We start from the raw sequence: 15,576 nt of genomic DNA, 5'->3' as shown, positions 1-15,576 counted from the left end.
CAGCCCTCATTGGTTGTTCAAGTAACCTAAGCATCTAAAAAGAATGTTAGTGTGATTGCACAAAAATCAGTCCCAATGCCTGCATATAGCCGTCAGTAATATGTGCCTGAACATGGAAAAATCATTTGTATGTTATCTCAGAGAATGGAACCCGGATATGAAAGAGGAGCCCACATATGTAATGCTTATCTAGTCTAGTGCTTCTCCTATTAGTGTACAGTTGGGAACATTAAAAAATATTATGTAAAGTTTTAGAATTTTTATCATGAAGTAGTTGTTATTTTCTAAAGGACTTTTGCTGAATCGGGCTATAGCCTAAATAACCCCAATTCTCTTGCAAATTCCCTGAATTATATAATCCTTTGGCCTTTAAAGGTGATGGTTTTCAAACTCAAAACTATTTAGCAATAAAATCTCCATTTAAACAAAATTTTATTTTAAAAAGTTCAATTTAAAATGGGGGGGGGGGGTGTTCCCTATTTGACATGCTGACTGTATTTCCTAAGAACTGTTAGATTCGGGAATGAACAGATAACTTAAGCTGTCAAGTTGTTAAACGGAGGAAGAACCAACTTGAGTTTTCCACTAGACATCTTATATTTTCTTTAATATCTTAAAGGGTTTCTCCAATTTTTTAGAATATAATTTTTTTTACAAGCTCAAATGTATTTATGCATCTAAAGACAAATTCATTTTCGGAGCTGAGCTTAGAGTACTCTTTATGGTTTAATTTTTCCAGGTAGTGTTTTGGTCTGATTTTGTGTGTGTGTGACACATTTCTTTATTCAAAAGCATCTTAATATGTGTACTTCATAATAGCTGTTTGTGCAATTTCTTTCTACCTATTGGTCGTATCAATTTTGATCATTCTTCATGTGAAATATTTTTACTTCCTTTAAAGGCATGACCATTTTGTAGCATTTGTAAGCAATGCTCGATGCTAAAGCATTTACAGATGTATCGTTTTCACTATTTATATTGTAGCTCTGGGTGAAACTCTGCCTATAATAAAACATTCTACTATTATAGCAAGCAGAGTTTATACAAAAAAGCCAAAGACCAGTGAAAACGTTTCTGAAACAGATGCTTGTGCTTCCTTATCTTTAGACAGCTCTCTTTCGGTGCCGTCCTCCCCGGTTCGGACATCCTCCCCGGTTCTGACATCAAAAGGTAAATAGGAATATAGCATGCCAAAAAGACGTTCTATTTGTGCATTTTAGAAATGGTGACAAATTTTTAAACTACCAGTACTGGTTTAAGATTTAAAAAGAATATTTAAGTCATAAAAAATACTTCATTTATTTTAGATACCTCATCACCTGAACGTAAAACTGAAATGCCTTTTCAAAGATCTTGTCCAAAGTGCAATGCTGATTTCGGTCATTTGGATGCTTTGAAATATCACATGAAGGTAAAAGTTTTTCAAAATTTTGTTTTTAGTAATATTCACAAATTTCTGAAAATAATAATGACTGGTATATAGGAAATGATTTTTGTCTATATATTTAGGTTAAGAAATCTCCACATTGGTATTTTCATATAATTTAAGTAAAAATTGGTTTTCATGATGATTCTCTTCATACAGGATTTTAAATTCCTTCTCAAGCATTATAGGATTTAAAAATCCTTCTCAAGCATCAATTTTTTTTTCTTTTTTTTTTTTTTTTTTCCGAAGTTGGAAACAGGGAGGCAGTCAGACTCCCGCATGCGCCCAACCAGGGTCCACCCGGCATGCCCACCAGGGGGCCATGCTCTGCCCATCTGGGGCGTCACTCTGTTGCAACCAGAGCCATTCTAGTGCCTGAGGCAGAGGCTACAGAGCCATCCTCAGTGCCTGGGCCAACTTTGCTCCAATGGAGCCTTGGCTGTGGGAGGGGAACAGAGAGAGAGGAAGGAGAGGGAGAAGGGTGGAGAAGCAGATGGGCGCTTCTCCTGTGTGCCCTGGCCAGGAATCGAACCTGGGACTCCTGCACGCCAGGCCGATGCTCTACCACTGAGCCAACCAGCCAGGGCCTCAAGCATCAAATTTTAAAAATTAAGTTTATATATACTCCAGTGTATGCATATTGTATTTTAATTTTTAATGAAAGTAGTATGTTAATCAGAACATTTTATTAGATGCTTAAGCTTACATGTAATTTTAAAACTCCCCTTTTACCTTATTTTTTGTCCATAGTGACATATGTCTGCCAAACTACTAAATGAAAATCTTGGTCTTACATTTTAATTTCCAGCACTCAGATATAAACTACTAATGGTGGATCATTTCATGTTAACCCAGAATGTGTTCTGTATTAGTTATGAATTAATTTTAGATTTATATTGTTTGAAGCTGTTGAAATTAGGTTGTAGGGAATTTTCAAAGTATTAATGAAGTATGAGGTTTAGGAATTCCTCTTAAAATATTTCAGTAGATATTAGTATTTTGTGGAATGATAGTCTGTATTCTTCTTGCATTCCCAGTATAAATATCAGGAAGTATGTAATATAGTCAGTGGATTTAAAAAGTATAAGAAGGTCTCCAGTGAAAATATCATCCCTGTCTCCTTATTTGCCTAACTCCTTACACAACTCACAGAGGCAATTGAGTACTTTGTATTTTTGACTTGCTTTCTGCATATAAAGGCACACAAATATTTTTATTTCTTACCCATTTTGTACACAAATCATAGCACATTATATATACTTATGTATCTGGAGAAAGTGCCATGTTCTCTAACATGTAGCTTTTATTGTAGCATTGCTTGTGATTACAGTTATGGGAGACTTATATTTTAGTTTATAAATTTTTATGTATCAATTAATTTTTCATACTATTTCAGTATGGATTTCCATTTTAAAAAATATATGTCTTAGGTTATTGTGAATGTGGCCCTGGCAGGTTTGCTCAGTGGATAGAGCGTCAGCCCGGTCTATGAATCTCCTGAGTTCGATTCCTGGTCAGGGCACACAGGAGAAGTGACCATCTGCTTTTCTGCCCCTCTCTCTCCCCCTTCTCTCCCTTTTCCCCTCTTGCAGCCAGTGGCTTGATTGGTTCAAGCATTGGCCCTGGGTGCTGAGAATAGCTTAGTTGATTCAAGCATCGTCCCCAGATGGCGTTTTTGCCAAGTGGATCCTGGTTGGGGTGCATGTGGAGTCTGTCTCACTATTTCCCCTCCTCTCACTTAAAAAATTAATTTAAAAATATTATAATAAATGACCTTTTACTGCCTGACCTGTGGTGGTGCAGTGGATAAAGCGTCAACCTGGAACGCTGAGGTCGCCGGTTCAAAACCCTGGGCTTGCCTGGTCAAGGCACATATGGGAGTTGAAGCTTCCTGCTCCTCCCTTCTCTCTCTCTGTCTCTCTCTCTCTCTCCTCTCTAAAATGAATAAAGTCTTTAAAAAATTTTTTTTAAAGGAAAAAAATACGACCTCTTGCTGTTGTTATAGATAAAGACATTACTACAGAGACATTAATCCTTCCTTCAAAAGGAAACATTATGGTATAAATCAAACATCCTATTGACTAAGCTTTAAAATATCTTACTGAAGTAAATCCTTAGAGAATTCTTTAGGATAGCTGTTTTTCTCGTTGTTTTATTGCCAGTTTATTGGCATAGCTGTAACTCACACTGGGATCTCTTTGATGGCAAAGCCCGTGTTCTCAAAACTCTTTTCTCCCTATCTTGACAATTGTATAGGCTGTTTTCTTGAAAGTTATTTGGAAACTTGAAAATAAAGGGTGTTGGCCCTGGCCGGTTGGCTCAGCGATAGAGCATCGGCCTAGCGTGCGGAGGACCCGGGTTCGATTCCCGGCCAGGGTACATAGGAGAAGCGCCCATTTGCTTCTCCACCCCTCCGCCGCACTTTCCTCTCTCTCTCTTCCCCTCCCGCAGCCAAGGCTCCATTGGAGCAAAGATGACCCAGGCACTGGGGATGGCTCTGTGGCCTCTGCCTCAGGCGCTAGAGTGGCTCTGGTCGCAACATGGCGACCCCCTGGTGGGCAGAGCGTCGCCCCTGGTGGGCGTGCCGGTGGATCCCGGTCGGGCGCATGCGGGAGTCTGACTGTCTCTCCCTGTTTCCAGCTTCAGGGGGAAAAAAAAAAAAAAAAAAAAGGGGTGTTATTTGTTTTGGGGTATGGAATTTAATAGTGATCAAACCAGGTCTAATGTACTAATAATATGCTATTTAAGTTTCTGTATCTTATATTTGTCTACTTGTTCTTTCGTGGCTTGAGAGGGGTCTCAAGGTTTCCCATTCTTGCCACTATTTTCTTTGATATCTCCCAATTCTGTTTTCCAGTTGTTACTGTTTCGGATATAGGTAGTTCTGTCTCTTTTTTTTTTTTTTTTTTTTTTTTTTGTATTTTTCTGAAGCTGGAAATGGGGAGAGACAGTCAGACAGACTCCCGCATGCGCCCGACCGGGATCCACCCGGCACGCCCACCAGGGGCGAGGCTCTGCCCTTCCAGGGCATCGCTCTGCCGCAACCAGAGCCACTCTAGCGCCTGGGGCAGAGGCCAAGGAGCCATCCCCAGCGCCCGGGCCATCTTTGCTCCAATGGAGCCTTGGCTGCGGGAGGGGAAGAGAGAGACAGAGAGGAAGGAGGGGGGGTGGAGAAGCAAATGGGCGCTTCTCCTATGTGCCCTGGTCGGGAATCGAACCCGGGTCCCCCGCACGCCAGGCTGACGCTCTACCGCTGAGCTAACCGGCCAGGGCCAGTTCTGTCTCTTTTAACTTCATTATGAATGTACCTTTAGTGCTTTTATAAACTGTCCCTTTTTTGGCCTTGGCCTGGATTCCATTTTATCTGATATCAGGCTCACAACTTTTGCTTTCTTACTGTGTTCATTTGCCTGTTATATTTATCTTTTTATTTTCAACCTTTCTAAGTCACTTACGTTTCTTTCTTTCACCAGTGTTATTTTTTCTTTTGTGATCCTACATGAAATTTCTTTTTTGTAGTGGTTGCATTAAACATTTGTATTCATTGATAGGGTAGACTTCATTTGCTAGGTTCAGTTGGTTTTGAGTCTGTCATGATTTTCTTGTGCTTTTTTAATTGCTTTGTGATTGCATTGTGTTTGTGTAGTTTGTGTTTTTAGGAAAGCTTATATATATATTATTTTCTCTCGTTATTCTTAAAGCATTCTTCTAGAGAAATTCTACAACTGAAACTTGTGTACAATACATGAATTAGTTTTAGCTCATTGGAAATAAAGATCTCATATATGAAAAGTATTCCCAATCAGGATCAGTTTATATGTGGTTTTAATTTACACACGAGGTAGATACCCAAGAGATTTCAGCACTCTGGACAGAATGTGTTTAGGTTTTCAAGATGTAACTGATGCTTCTCCTTGTGTCCCACACATTGTCTCGGCCCCTTGAGTCTGGGGAATGGCACGCACCTGTGCTAAAAGTCCAGTTCCAACCGGCTTGTACTGAAATACTACTATGTTTAGCTATATTTTGACACAGATATAAAATGCCTGATTTTTGACCAAGTAGCAAATTATTATTAGATATTTAAATTGGTAAAGTTTAATTGTAAGGAAAGTGATTGATATATAGCTGTCCCTGATCTTAAGGTTTTCAATTTGTTTTAGAAATTATTTCTCTATTAAGGTAAAAACTATTTATTGTTTGAATATTTAGACTGTATAAAAAATGAAGCCAATATTTTGACGAATGTCTTTCCAGATAGATGACTGAGCATAGTTTTACGTGAAATCTGGCCCTAGTTAGAAACACAAAATTTTTTTTTGTTACCTAATTTTTAAAGAGCTATAAGTAAAACTTACATATATATTTTTCTCTTTCAGCGTTGTTGTCCAGACATGATAGATACAGTTTTGGGAATGATTAAAGTAGAAATTTCAAGTGCTGAAACTCAAGATAAGATTGGTGCAGAGAAAGAAAAACTGATCATGTTAGTCAGTGACTTTTACTACGGAAAACATGAAGGAGATGTTGACAGTGAAGATAAGACTTTCACAACTTTTAAATGCTTCAGTTGCTCGAAGGTTCTTAAAAATAATATCAGGTATGTAAATACTTCTGTTCCTGTTTGGAAATTGGGATGCTACCTGATGTAACTATAGATAGAATCTTTATTTTTGTGTACTGTCTTAGATAAGCAATTTTAATGCTCCTATGAAGAGCAAAGCAGATTATCATGCTGAAAAGCTTTTGTCCTTTCTTGTATTTTAGGAGTTTGACACTTGAGTCCACATGGTTGTATTTTTTTCAGGTAATATAAGGAAGGACAAAATGTATTTTAACCTATGGGAAATTTTACTTTTTTATATTTATCATTAAACTAAGTTTTCATGATACATTTTTATTTTTAGCTACTTTTGAATCTTACTTTTCATATCACAAGAACCACTTTATCAGTTTGACCTCCTTCATACTAGTCTTATTTATGCTCTAATTTTTCAATTCGTTTTTATAATTTTTATAGCATACTTACTTTGCAAAGAAATTGATCTCTTTTGATAATGTTCTTTTGAGGATAACAGTTCTCTGAAACACGTCTGCTTTGATTTTATAGTTTAGCGCATTTTAAAAGTAGAGATTTAATTCTCCGTGGAATCTTGAAGGTGCAATTTTAGGAACTTGTACTTTGCAATCTTTGCATTATATTAGGTGTTACATATGTCATCCTAAGTGAGATAATAACAACAAAGTAACAAAATATTGATTGGAATTTTTCATTGTTTATACTGTATGGCCTGACATTGATTTTCCAACATTTTATTATAAAACTTTTCTAATATTCAGCCAAGTTGAAAATGTTTGTGGAGAACGTCTGTATATACTGACCCACCTCAGTTCCACCCCTAACACTTTACTGTACATAAATTACTACCTATTTATTCATCCATAGACCCACATCGGAGTTGTTGATACTTTTCAGAGTAAATTGCAGGCACCAGTGCACTTTCTTACGTGAGATACACACACGTATGTGTACATGTGCTTATGCTGTTACACACACATGTATAGACTTTCAGAAATATTTACCCTCAATCACCATCATTTGTAACTAACACTCTCAGGCATCCTAAGAGTTATTTCTTTGTTATTAACTTTTTTAATTGATTTGAGAGAGAGACAAGGAGAGATGAGAAGTATCAACTTAGAGTTGCTGCACTCCAGCTGTGCACTGATTGCTTCTCGGACATGCCTTGCGCGGGGCCGAGGCTGTGGCCCCTTGCTCAAGCCAGCGGCCCTAGAATTGTGTTGAAGATCCCACACTCAAGCCAATGACCTCAGGGTTTGGAACCGGGGACCTCAGTGTCCCAGGTCAATGCTCTGTCCACTGCCCCATACAGACCAGGCCTTAGAAGTCATTTCTAAGCCCAGAATTTATTTTATTTTATGTTGAATTTTGGATTTATAATGAAGTACATAGAAAAACACTGAAATACACTGTGGCATATTTCTCCATGTATAAGACTTACCTTTTGTTTTGTTTTTTTAATTTGGGGTCTAAAAACTGAGTGCGTCTTATACAGTAGTTGTAGGGGTTCTTTACTCGTATTTCTGCTTTTTCGCGCTTCTTTTTGCACTCATTGTTGAAGACAGTGATTCGTCATCAGACATAGATGAGGACAAGCTAATGGATGGGAGTTTTGACAGTGATGAGGAGTTGAGTGGATTTTATGATGAATGAAACTTGAGTTCAATAATTTTATGTAATCCTTTTTTTTCAAATTTCGGCCCCAAAATTAAGATTAGTCTTATACATGGGGAAGTACAGTAATATAAGCATAAACTAAGTTATGAATGCCTGACCCCGTGGTGGTGCAGTGGATAAAGTGTCGACCTGGAATGCTGAGGTCGCTGGTTCGAAACCCTGGGCTTGCCTGGTCCAGACACAGGGCAAGCAATGAACAACTGCAAGTGAAGCAACGATGAGTGGGCGCTTCTCACTCCCCACCCCCACCCTGTAAAATCAATAAGTAAAATCTTCTTTTAAAAATGGTGAATACTGTGTTTAGGGTAGTGCTTCATAATTTTCAGAGATCTTTCAAATATTCATATGGGTTTTCACACTTTTTTGCCTCCTTTTTATCAAATGCTAACAACTGTCAATTGCTAATGGTCTCAGTAGTAGCTTAACAGAAGAGAAATACTTTGAGATTTAACACTGAAACACTATGACCTCCTTCCATATTTTTTATCATTTTTACAGTAAAATACATCAGAAAATATGAAAAAAATTGGTAAAATTCATAGAAAGAGTCTCTCACTTCTTAAGTTCTTACTGTATTTAAATGTTATCCATATGACATTAGAAATTCTTTTATTTTTAGCAAAAGCTTGTTGGCTTTCCCTTCAGGATTAGCCATTCAGTATTAAACACGACATTTTCTTTTCTTATTTTCATTTCAAAAAATTTAAGTATTTCTAGATTATCAGACTATCTAAAATTTTTAAGCTAATCATATTTTATAATATCGAGGAAATTTGTAGCATTTTAAACATATTATTCAGTAAATGAAACCTGAAAGTAAACATTGTCATGTGTTAAATAATATTTTACCTTAATAGTAAAACCTAGGATGGCAAATTGTTAGTTTTAGAAAAACTAGCAGCTAATAGCTCACGATTTCTCTCTCTGCCCTATCAACATATTGTTGGAATTTTTTTTTCTACATCGAGTGTAACCACTATAGGGCTGTTTCATTCTGAGACTGGCCTTGTTGGGAGTTTTAAGTGGTGTCGCTGCTGATGAGGGCACTGTAGTAATTGAAAGATAACTAGCTGATTAAGAGACTATACAGATAGATTTTATTCTTAAAAGTTATGAGCTAAAAGTTTAATGGCTCATGGCTTTTTTATGTAAATATTTAGGCAAGGCTGGGATTGTAAAAATAGATTTGAATAAAGATAATGTTAAAATGAGAGGAAAAAAGACATTTCAAAGTGTACCATAAGCAGCTCTAAAATGAAGTGTTTTGGAACTGTGAAAAGATAAATGTTAGAACCTCCATAATAAATGCTATCTAGATTGAGGATATCACTTCATTTTATTACTTCCTTTAAGGACTCATAGTGAATAGTGGTTAATATTGGACACAATTTGGCCCTGGCCAGTTGGCTCAGCGGTAGAGCGTCGGCCTGGTGTGCGGAAGTCCCGGGTTCGGTTCCCGGCCAGGGCACACAGGAGAAGCGCCCATCTGCTTCTCCACCCCTCCCCCTCTCCTTCCTCTCTGTCTCTCTCTTCCCCTCCCGCAGCCGAGGCTCCACTGGAGCAAAGATGGCCCAGGCGCTGGGGATGGCTCCTCGGCCTCTGCCCCAGGCGCTAGAGTGGCTCAGGTCTCAACAGAGCGATGCCCCGGAGGGGCAGAGCATCGCCCCCTGGTGGGCAGAGCATCGCCCCCTGGTGGGCGTGCCGGGTGGATCCCGGTCGGGCACATGCGGGAGTCTGTCTGACTGTCTCTCCCAGTTTCCAGCTTCGGAAAAATGCAAAAAAAAAAAAAAAATTCTAATATTGGACACAATTTTAAAACTTTTATTTTGATGGAATAACTTTACTTTGAAATTCAGTAAAAAGTTTCAGTAAGCCATTTAAAATAGATTTGCTTATTTATATAGTGTGCTCTGCCACTGAAGGCCATACTTCTTTTTTTCCACCATTTTTCTTTTTCTTCCTTCCTTCCTTCCTTCCTTCCTTCCTTCCTTCCTTCCTTCCCTCCCTCCCTCCCTCCCTCCCTCCCTCCCTCCCTCCCTTTTCTTTCGTCTGACCTGTGGTGGTGCAGTGGATAAAGCATTGGCCTGGAATGGCTAGATTGCCAGTTCGAAACCCTGGGCTTATCTGGTCAAGGCACATATGGGAGTTGATGCTTCTTGCTCCTCTCCCCTTTTCTCTCTCTCTTTTTCTCTTTTGCTCTCTCTTCTCTAAAATGAATAAATATATTTTACTTTTATTCATTTTAGAGAGAAGGGAAAGCCACAGGGAGAAGGGAGTGGTACTGAAAGAGCAGGAAACATCAACTCATAGTAGTTGCTTCTCATATGTGCCTTCCCCCGGCAAGCCCGGGGTTTTGAACAGGTAACTTCCACTTTCCAGGTCAGTGTTTTATCTACTGCACCACCATAGGTCAGGCAATACTTCCTTCTTATAAGAAGTCTTTGGGAATCTGGCATACAAAAATGTAGACTTAAATGGACAGGCCCAAAAAGGTCATAGCCTTCAAGTTAAATCATTTGTGCTCCTGGCCAGTGGTAGGGCAGTAGATAAAGCATTTACCTGGGACAGTGAGGTCCCAGGTTTGATATCTGAGGTTGCCGAGCACAGGCTCATCTGGCTCGTTGCGTTGCCGTCTTGAGCATGGGATCATCAATACAACCCCATGGTCACTGGCTTAGCTGGAGGCCCCCAGTCAAGGCATATAACTGAAGCAATCAGTGAACAACTGTGGTGACACAACTATGAGTTCATGCTTCTCATGTCTGTCCATCCCTATTTCTCTCTTGTGCTCTCCCTACTTTTTTTTTTTTCTGTATTTTTCTGAAGCCGGAAACGGGGAGAGACAGACAAACTCCTTCATGCGCCCGACCGGGATCCACCCGGCACGCCCACCAGGGGGCGATGCTCTGCCCACCAGGGGGCGATGCTCTGCCCCTCCGGGGCGTCGCTCTGTTGCGACCTGAGCCACTCTAGCGCCTGGGGCAGAGGCCGAGGAGCCATCCCCAGCGCCTGGGCCATCTTTGCTCCAGTGGAGCCTCGGCTGCGGGAGGGGAAGAGAGAGACAGAGAGGAAGGAGAGGGGGAGGGGTGGAGAAGCAGATGGGCGCTTCTCCTGTGTGCCCTGGCCGGGAACCGAACCCGGGACTTCTGCACGCCAGGCCGACACTCTACCACTGAGCCAACCAGCCAGGGCCACTCCCTACTTCTTATGTGCATGTGCTTTAAGAAAAAATTGTGCTGACAGTAAACCAGTACCACTAAATAAATTATCAGTATTATAATTGCTCTTCCATGCATTTAGAAACCAAGATACAGATATAAGTACTAATAATTTGTTCTTTAAGTAGCTAAAACCTATTTTATATCTTTAAGGACTTCAAAACTTTTCTCTTAGGACTATAACTGCTTTTGTTGGTGGGGTTTCCTTCCTTTAAGTATTTTATTTTAAAATATAAATATTTCATATATGGAAAAGAATCCTGTTTTTCTTTACAAAAAAGGGAAAACAAACTTTAATCTAAAATAATGCTGAAGAGTTCTAGCAAATTAGTGGTATTTTGTATTAACTATGAATGGGTTATTGTGAAACAAAGTGATTATTTTATTTAAGTACACACTGTCCTAGAGGTTGGGGGATGGATACTATTTTGAGTAATAACAATTGCCTTCTTAACATTTAGCCTTACGTATTTGTGAGGTTTTTCTTTGGTTATAAATCTGACTATATATTTGTACCTGTTGACAATTATGAATAGGTTTATGAACCACATGAAGCACCATCTGGACCTAGAGAAGCAGAACAGTGAGAGCTGGGAGAGCCACACCACCTGCCAGCACTGCTACCGCCAGTACCCCACGCCGTTCCAGCTGCAGTGCCACATCGAGAGCACACACACGCCCCATGAGTTTTCTAGTGAGTCGCAAGTTCACCAAAGTTCTGAACATGAATGATTTTGATCATCTATTCTATGAGGAATTCTAAACAACTGATAGAAAAATAATAAGAAGAAATACTTTGTAGTTCGTAGTAGTTGAAAATTAAGTTTTCACTTGTAGAGATTTTTCGATAAAATTACTTACTGATTTGAAGTCCCTCTGGTAAACAGGGTGTAACTCATGCATTGTGTGTAAAAAGCTAAATTAGAAAACCAGATGCCCTGGTTTGCAAATATGAAATCAGTGGTCTTGATTTATACTCTGAGAAAAGTAAATGCAATGAAAGTTAAAACCACAGAATGTGGCGTTAGCCTGAGTTCAAATTCCAACTCTGCCTCTTCATAAAATTGCAAGATCTCAGGCAAGTTACTTAATCATTCTATGCCTCAGGTTCTCATCTGAAAAAGAGGAATAAAAATAGCAGTATCTCAATAATGGAACGTGAATTATTAAGTGAGCTAATAACAAGTAAAATCCTTAGAACAGTATTAACAGTTAACAACTGCAGAGTTGTTGGAACCACCGTCACTACTACCGTTAGTGCTTGTCACTGCTGTTAGAGATGTACAAAAGGAACCTTTTATTTATATACATCCTTAAGATTGTATAATGTGTTTTTTTTCTATTTCAGCTATTTGTAAAATCTGTGAACTGTCCTTTGAATCAGAACATACTCTTCTACAACATATGAAGGACACTCATAAACCCGGTGAAATGCCATATATCTGCCAGGTACCCACACATTATTGTGTACTTAGGTGTTTGTTTAATTATTATATGCCACAAAATAGTATTATTATTTTGATTTTTTTAACCATTTAAATAAAACAAGTTACTAAAATTATAGACTATCTTCAACCATGGAAACTCCCTTGGTTTAACTCACATGCATGTGGATAGTAGTTTGGATTTGGCCTGTGGGTCGTAGTTTACTGACCTTTGTGCTAGAAAAACAAAATACCCTGCTGGGCAAAGACAAACACACAGGCTTTCCTTCCAAGTAGGGAAGACTACAGATACGCCATAGAAATCGTAAGTGCTGTTAGTTATGGGGAACTTAACTAGATGCTTTGTGTCTGCTATTTTTCCAGAGTTTGAAGTGGTTCCCAATAAGATAGAAAGATAAAGGTAAATTGTCATTTCCTGAATGCTATTTAAAATCTAAAGAGAATACTTGGTTTTATATAGTAGGATAAACTTTATAGGACAAGAGGTGTCAGAGTTTGTAAATTAAGTCAAGAGTACAGGTAGTAAACCTGAAAAGAAAGGAATCTAGTTATATTTAAGAATATATCCTTAAACTTTGTAACTTTCTGTTTCAGAGATTATCAGTTTTATTTGCAGTGATAGGATTCTTGGTTGTATAGGCAGCAGAGCTGAATTCGTAGTACATACTGTTCCTCTGAGTAAATGATTGATCATTGCTACTTTGATGTACTTGCATGTCAGTTACAAATGTTCGAGTTAAACTAAACCTTTATACTCCTAGGTTTGCCAGTTTAGGTCATCAACATTCTCTGATGTAGAAACTCATTTTAGAGCGTCCCATGAAAACACAAAGAACTTGCTGTGCCCATTTTGCCTCAAAGTTAGTAGAATGGCGACCCCCTACATCAATCACTACATGAAACATCAGGTAAGATTTAGCTGTTGTTTGTTTTGTCTTTGTGAAAAGGTGTATTAGACTTGTTCTAGAAGAAAAGTAGAATTGTTTCAAATGACACAATTCATACTGAATTTCTTGTGAAACATCCACTTTTTTTACTCGTCTCCTTCCTGGTAATGATGACGCTCATGAATAGTGAAAATTCTGAAACATAGGTAGAAATAGGAACCCAAGAGTGTAGGGAAGAGGGACTAGGAGTGTAATATTTAGGGTAGATATTTCAGGAGTCTAAAAGTGGTGAGAATGGGAATGATTTTGAAGGTAGTTAATCATGAGCAGGGAAAAGGATAAGTAGAAACTAAGGAAGATTTTTATCTTCAAACTTTATTTCCAGTTTCTAGCTCATTTTTTATTGTGATAAAACAGGTGGTTCTCATCAGTGACCCAGAATGGTATTTTGTAGCAGTCAGTGACAAAGGAAACAGCAATGAGACTTATTTCTAGATATGTGAACTACGTCAGAGAATTCTGTTTGTTTTCTGGATGAACTGGCAGTTGCACTATGTAATTTCTTAGATACCAGTATTAGTGCTTTCATCTTTCCTTTGAATATGCTTGTTCTTTTCCTGACCCAATTAGACATCCTTTGTTTGGACTGAAAACTTTTTTTATTATCCCCTTGATTAGTACGAACGTTCATGTACATCCTCGTGCCTCCTGACCATCCAGAGTACGAGTGTACAATTTTTATTTTAAAAATGTGTAAGGCAACATTAAAAAAAGGTAAATGTATATTCTTGTTTCTGTAAATTGGTTATCAAACAAACATGATTTTAAATTAATAAAACTGGAACTGGAACTAATTTTATTTTTTGGAAAAAAAAAACAACTTACTTCCAGGGGTCAGCAAGCATGAGAACAACTCACTACTGAAAGGGTTAAATTTATTGGAGTGACATTGGTTAATAAGGTCATACAGGTTTCAAGTACATATTTCATTTCTTTTGAGGGCAGGGTGAGAAGCATGAACTCATCTTTGCTTTCACTTGAGCTGTGTATTGATTGCTTCTCATATGTGCCTTGACCAGGGCTGAGCCACTGTCCCCTTGCTCAAGCCAGCAGCCTGTGGGCTGAAGCTGGCAGGCTTTGGAATCCTGTGGACGATTCCTCCTCAATCCAGGAACCCTGTGCTAACGAGCGCACACTCAGAGCCTGTGGTTCTGGGGCTTTGAAGCAGCAACCCCAGTATTCTGGGTGAACACCTTGTCCACTGCACCACACTGGTCAGGTTCAAGTACACATTTCTGTGATACATGCTCCGTAGATTGCATCGTGTGCCCGCCACCCACAGTCCAGTTGTCTTCGGTCACCATATGTTTGGCCCCCTTTGATAAGAATCTGTTCTTGAGAATGTGTTTGAAGGAGCAAATGGTACCTTTGCCAAAATCAGAAGTCAGTGGATTCACTGAATCTAATTATGTAATCAAGTTTTGTCTCCTCGCTGATCAGCTTATTACATTTTCTTAGTATTGATTGAATTGTCATGGCCAATTTGTTCAGCACTACTGCTAACATTGATTTTAGTTCCAGTCATTAGATAATCATAAAATCAACTTGTAATTGTTAATTCAAAAAAATCATAAAAGTAGCATATCCAAATACATTTTTTTATAAATAAATTTTTATTAATTTCAGTGGGGTGACATCAATAAATCAGGGTACATTTATTCAAAGAAAACATGTCCAGGTTATCTTGTCATTCAATTATGTTGCATACCCATCACCCAAAGTCAGATTGTCCTCTGTCACCTTTTATCTAGTTTTCTTTGTGCCCCTTCCCCCCCTTTCCCTCCTTCCCTCCCCCCCCCGCAACCACCACCACCACACTCTTGTCCATGTATCCAAATACATTTAAGATCACCTATGTTATGACTGGGGTAGTACCAACATCCTTATTTTTTTTATCCTGGTAGGCCACCTCATCCTTAAGAACCTCTGGCAAAATCTTTCATTCTGAGGTTTCCCCACCAAGGTTCCATCAGATGTTTATAGATGTTCTGCTCTAAAATTATTTCTGGAAGAAATCCATTCAGTAAATGGCTAGATTAACAAAATGAAATTAATAGATTTTTGTGGCCCTGGCTGGTTGGCACAGCTCAGCAGTAGAGCGTCGGCCCAGTGTGTGGAAGTCCCAGGTTTGATTTCCAGTCAAGGCGCCCAGGAGAAGCAACCATCTGCTTCTCCACCCCTCGCCTCTCCGTTTCTCCCTCCTCTCCTCCGCTCCCCTCCGCCTCTCCCTTCTCTCCCTTCTCCTTCTCTACCCCCATCCCTTTCTTCCTCTCTCCCTCTC

The 15,576-nt window shown here is 39.0% G+C and overlaps 1 protein-coding gene across 3 annotated transcripts in view; it reads left to right on the top strand.

Moving 5' to 3' along the window:
- The window catches only part of ZNF280C (zinc finger protein 280C), a 65,585-nt gene that overhangs the window by 28,293 nt on the left and 21,716 nt on the right, over positions 1 to 15,576 (top strand). For all 3 annotated transcript variants that reach the window (XM_066356447.1, XM_066356448.1, XM_066356446.1), the window contains exons 8-13: positions 1,108 to 1,170; positions 1,308 to 1,411; positions 5,806 to 6,026; positions 11,440 to 11,597; positions 12,252 to 12,352; positions 13,110 to 13,256. In XM_066356447.1, the coding sequence (XP_066212544.1) occupies positions 1,108 to 1,170; positions 1,308 to 1,411; positions 5,806 to 6,026; positions 11,440 to 11,597; positions 12,252 to 12,352; positions 13,110 to 13,256 (794 nt within the window). The remainder of the gene's footprint in view (positions 1 to 1,107; positions 1,171 to 1,307; positions 1,412 to 5,805; positions 6,027 to 11,439; positions 11,598 to 12,251; positions 12,353 to 13,109; positions 13,257 to 15,576) is intronic.

This window comes from Saccopteryx leptura, chromosome X (assembly GCF_036850995.1).
Source record: "Saccopteryx leptura isolate mSacLep1 chromosome X, mSacLep1_pri_phased_curated, whole genome shotgun sequence".
NCBI lineage: Eukaryota > Metazoa > Chordata > Mammalia > Chiroptera > Emballonuridae > Saccopteryx > Saccopteryx leptura.
This window is presented reverse-complemented; position numbering and strand designations above follow the sequence as displayed.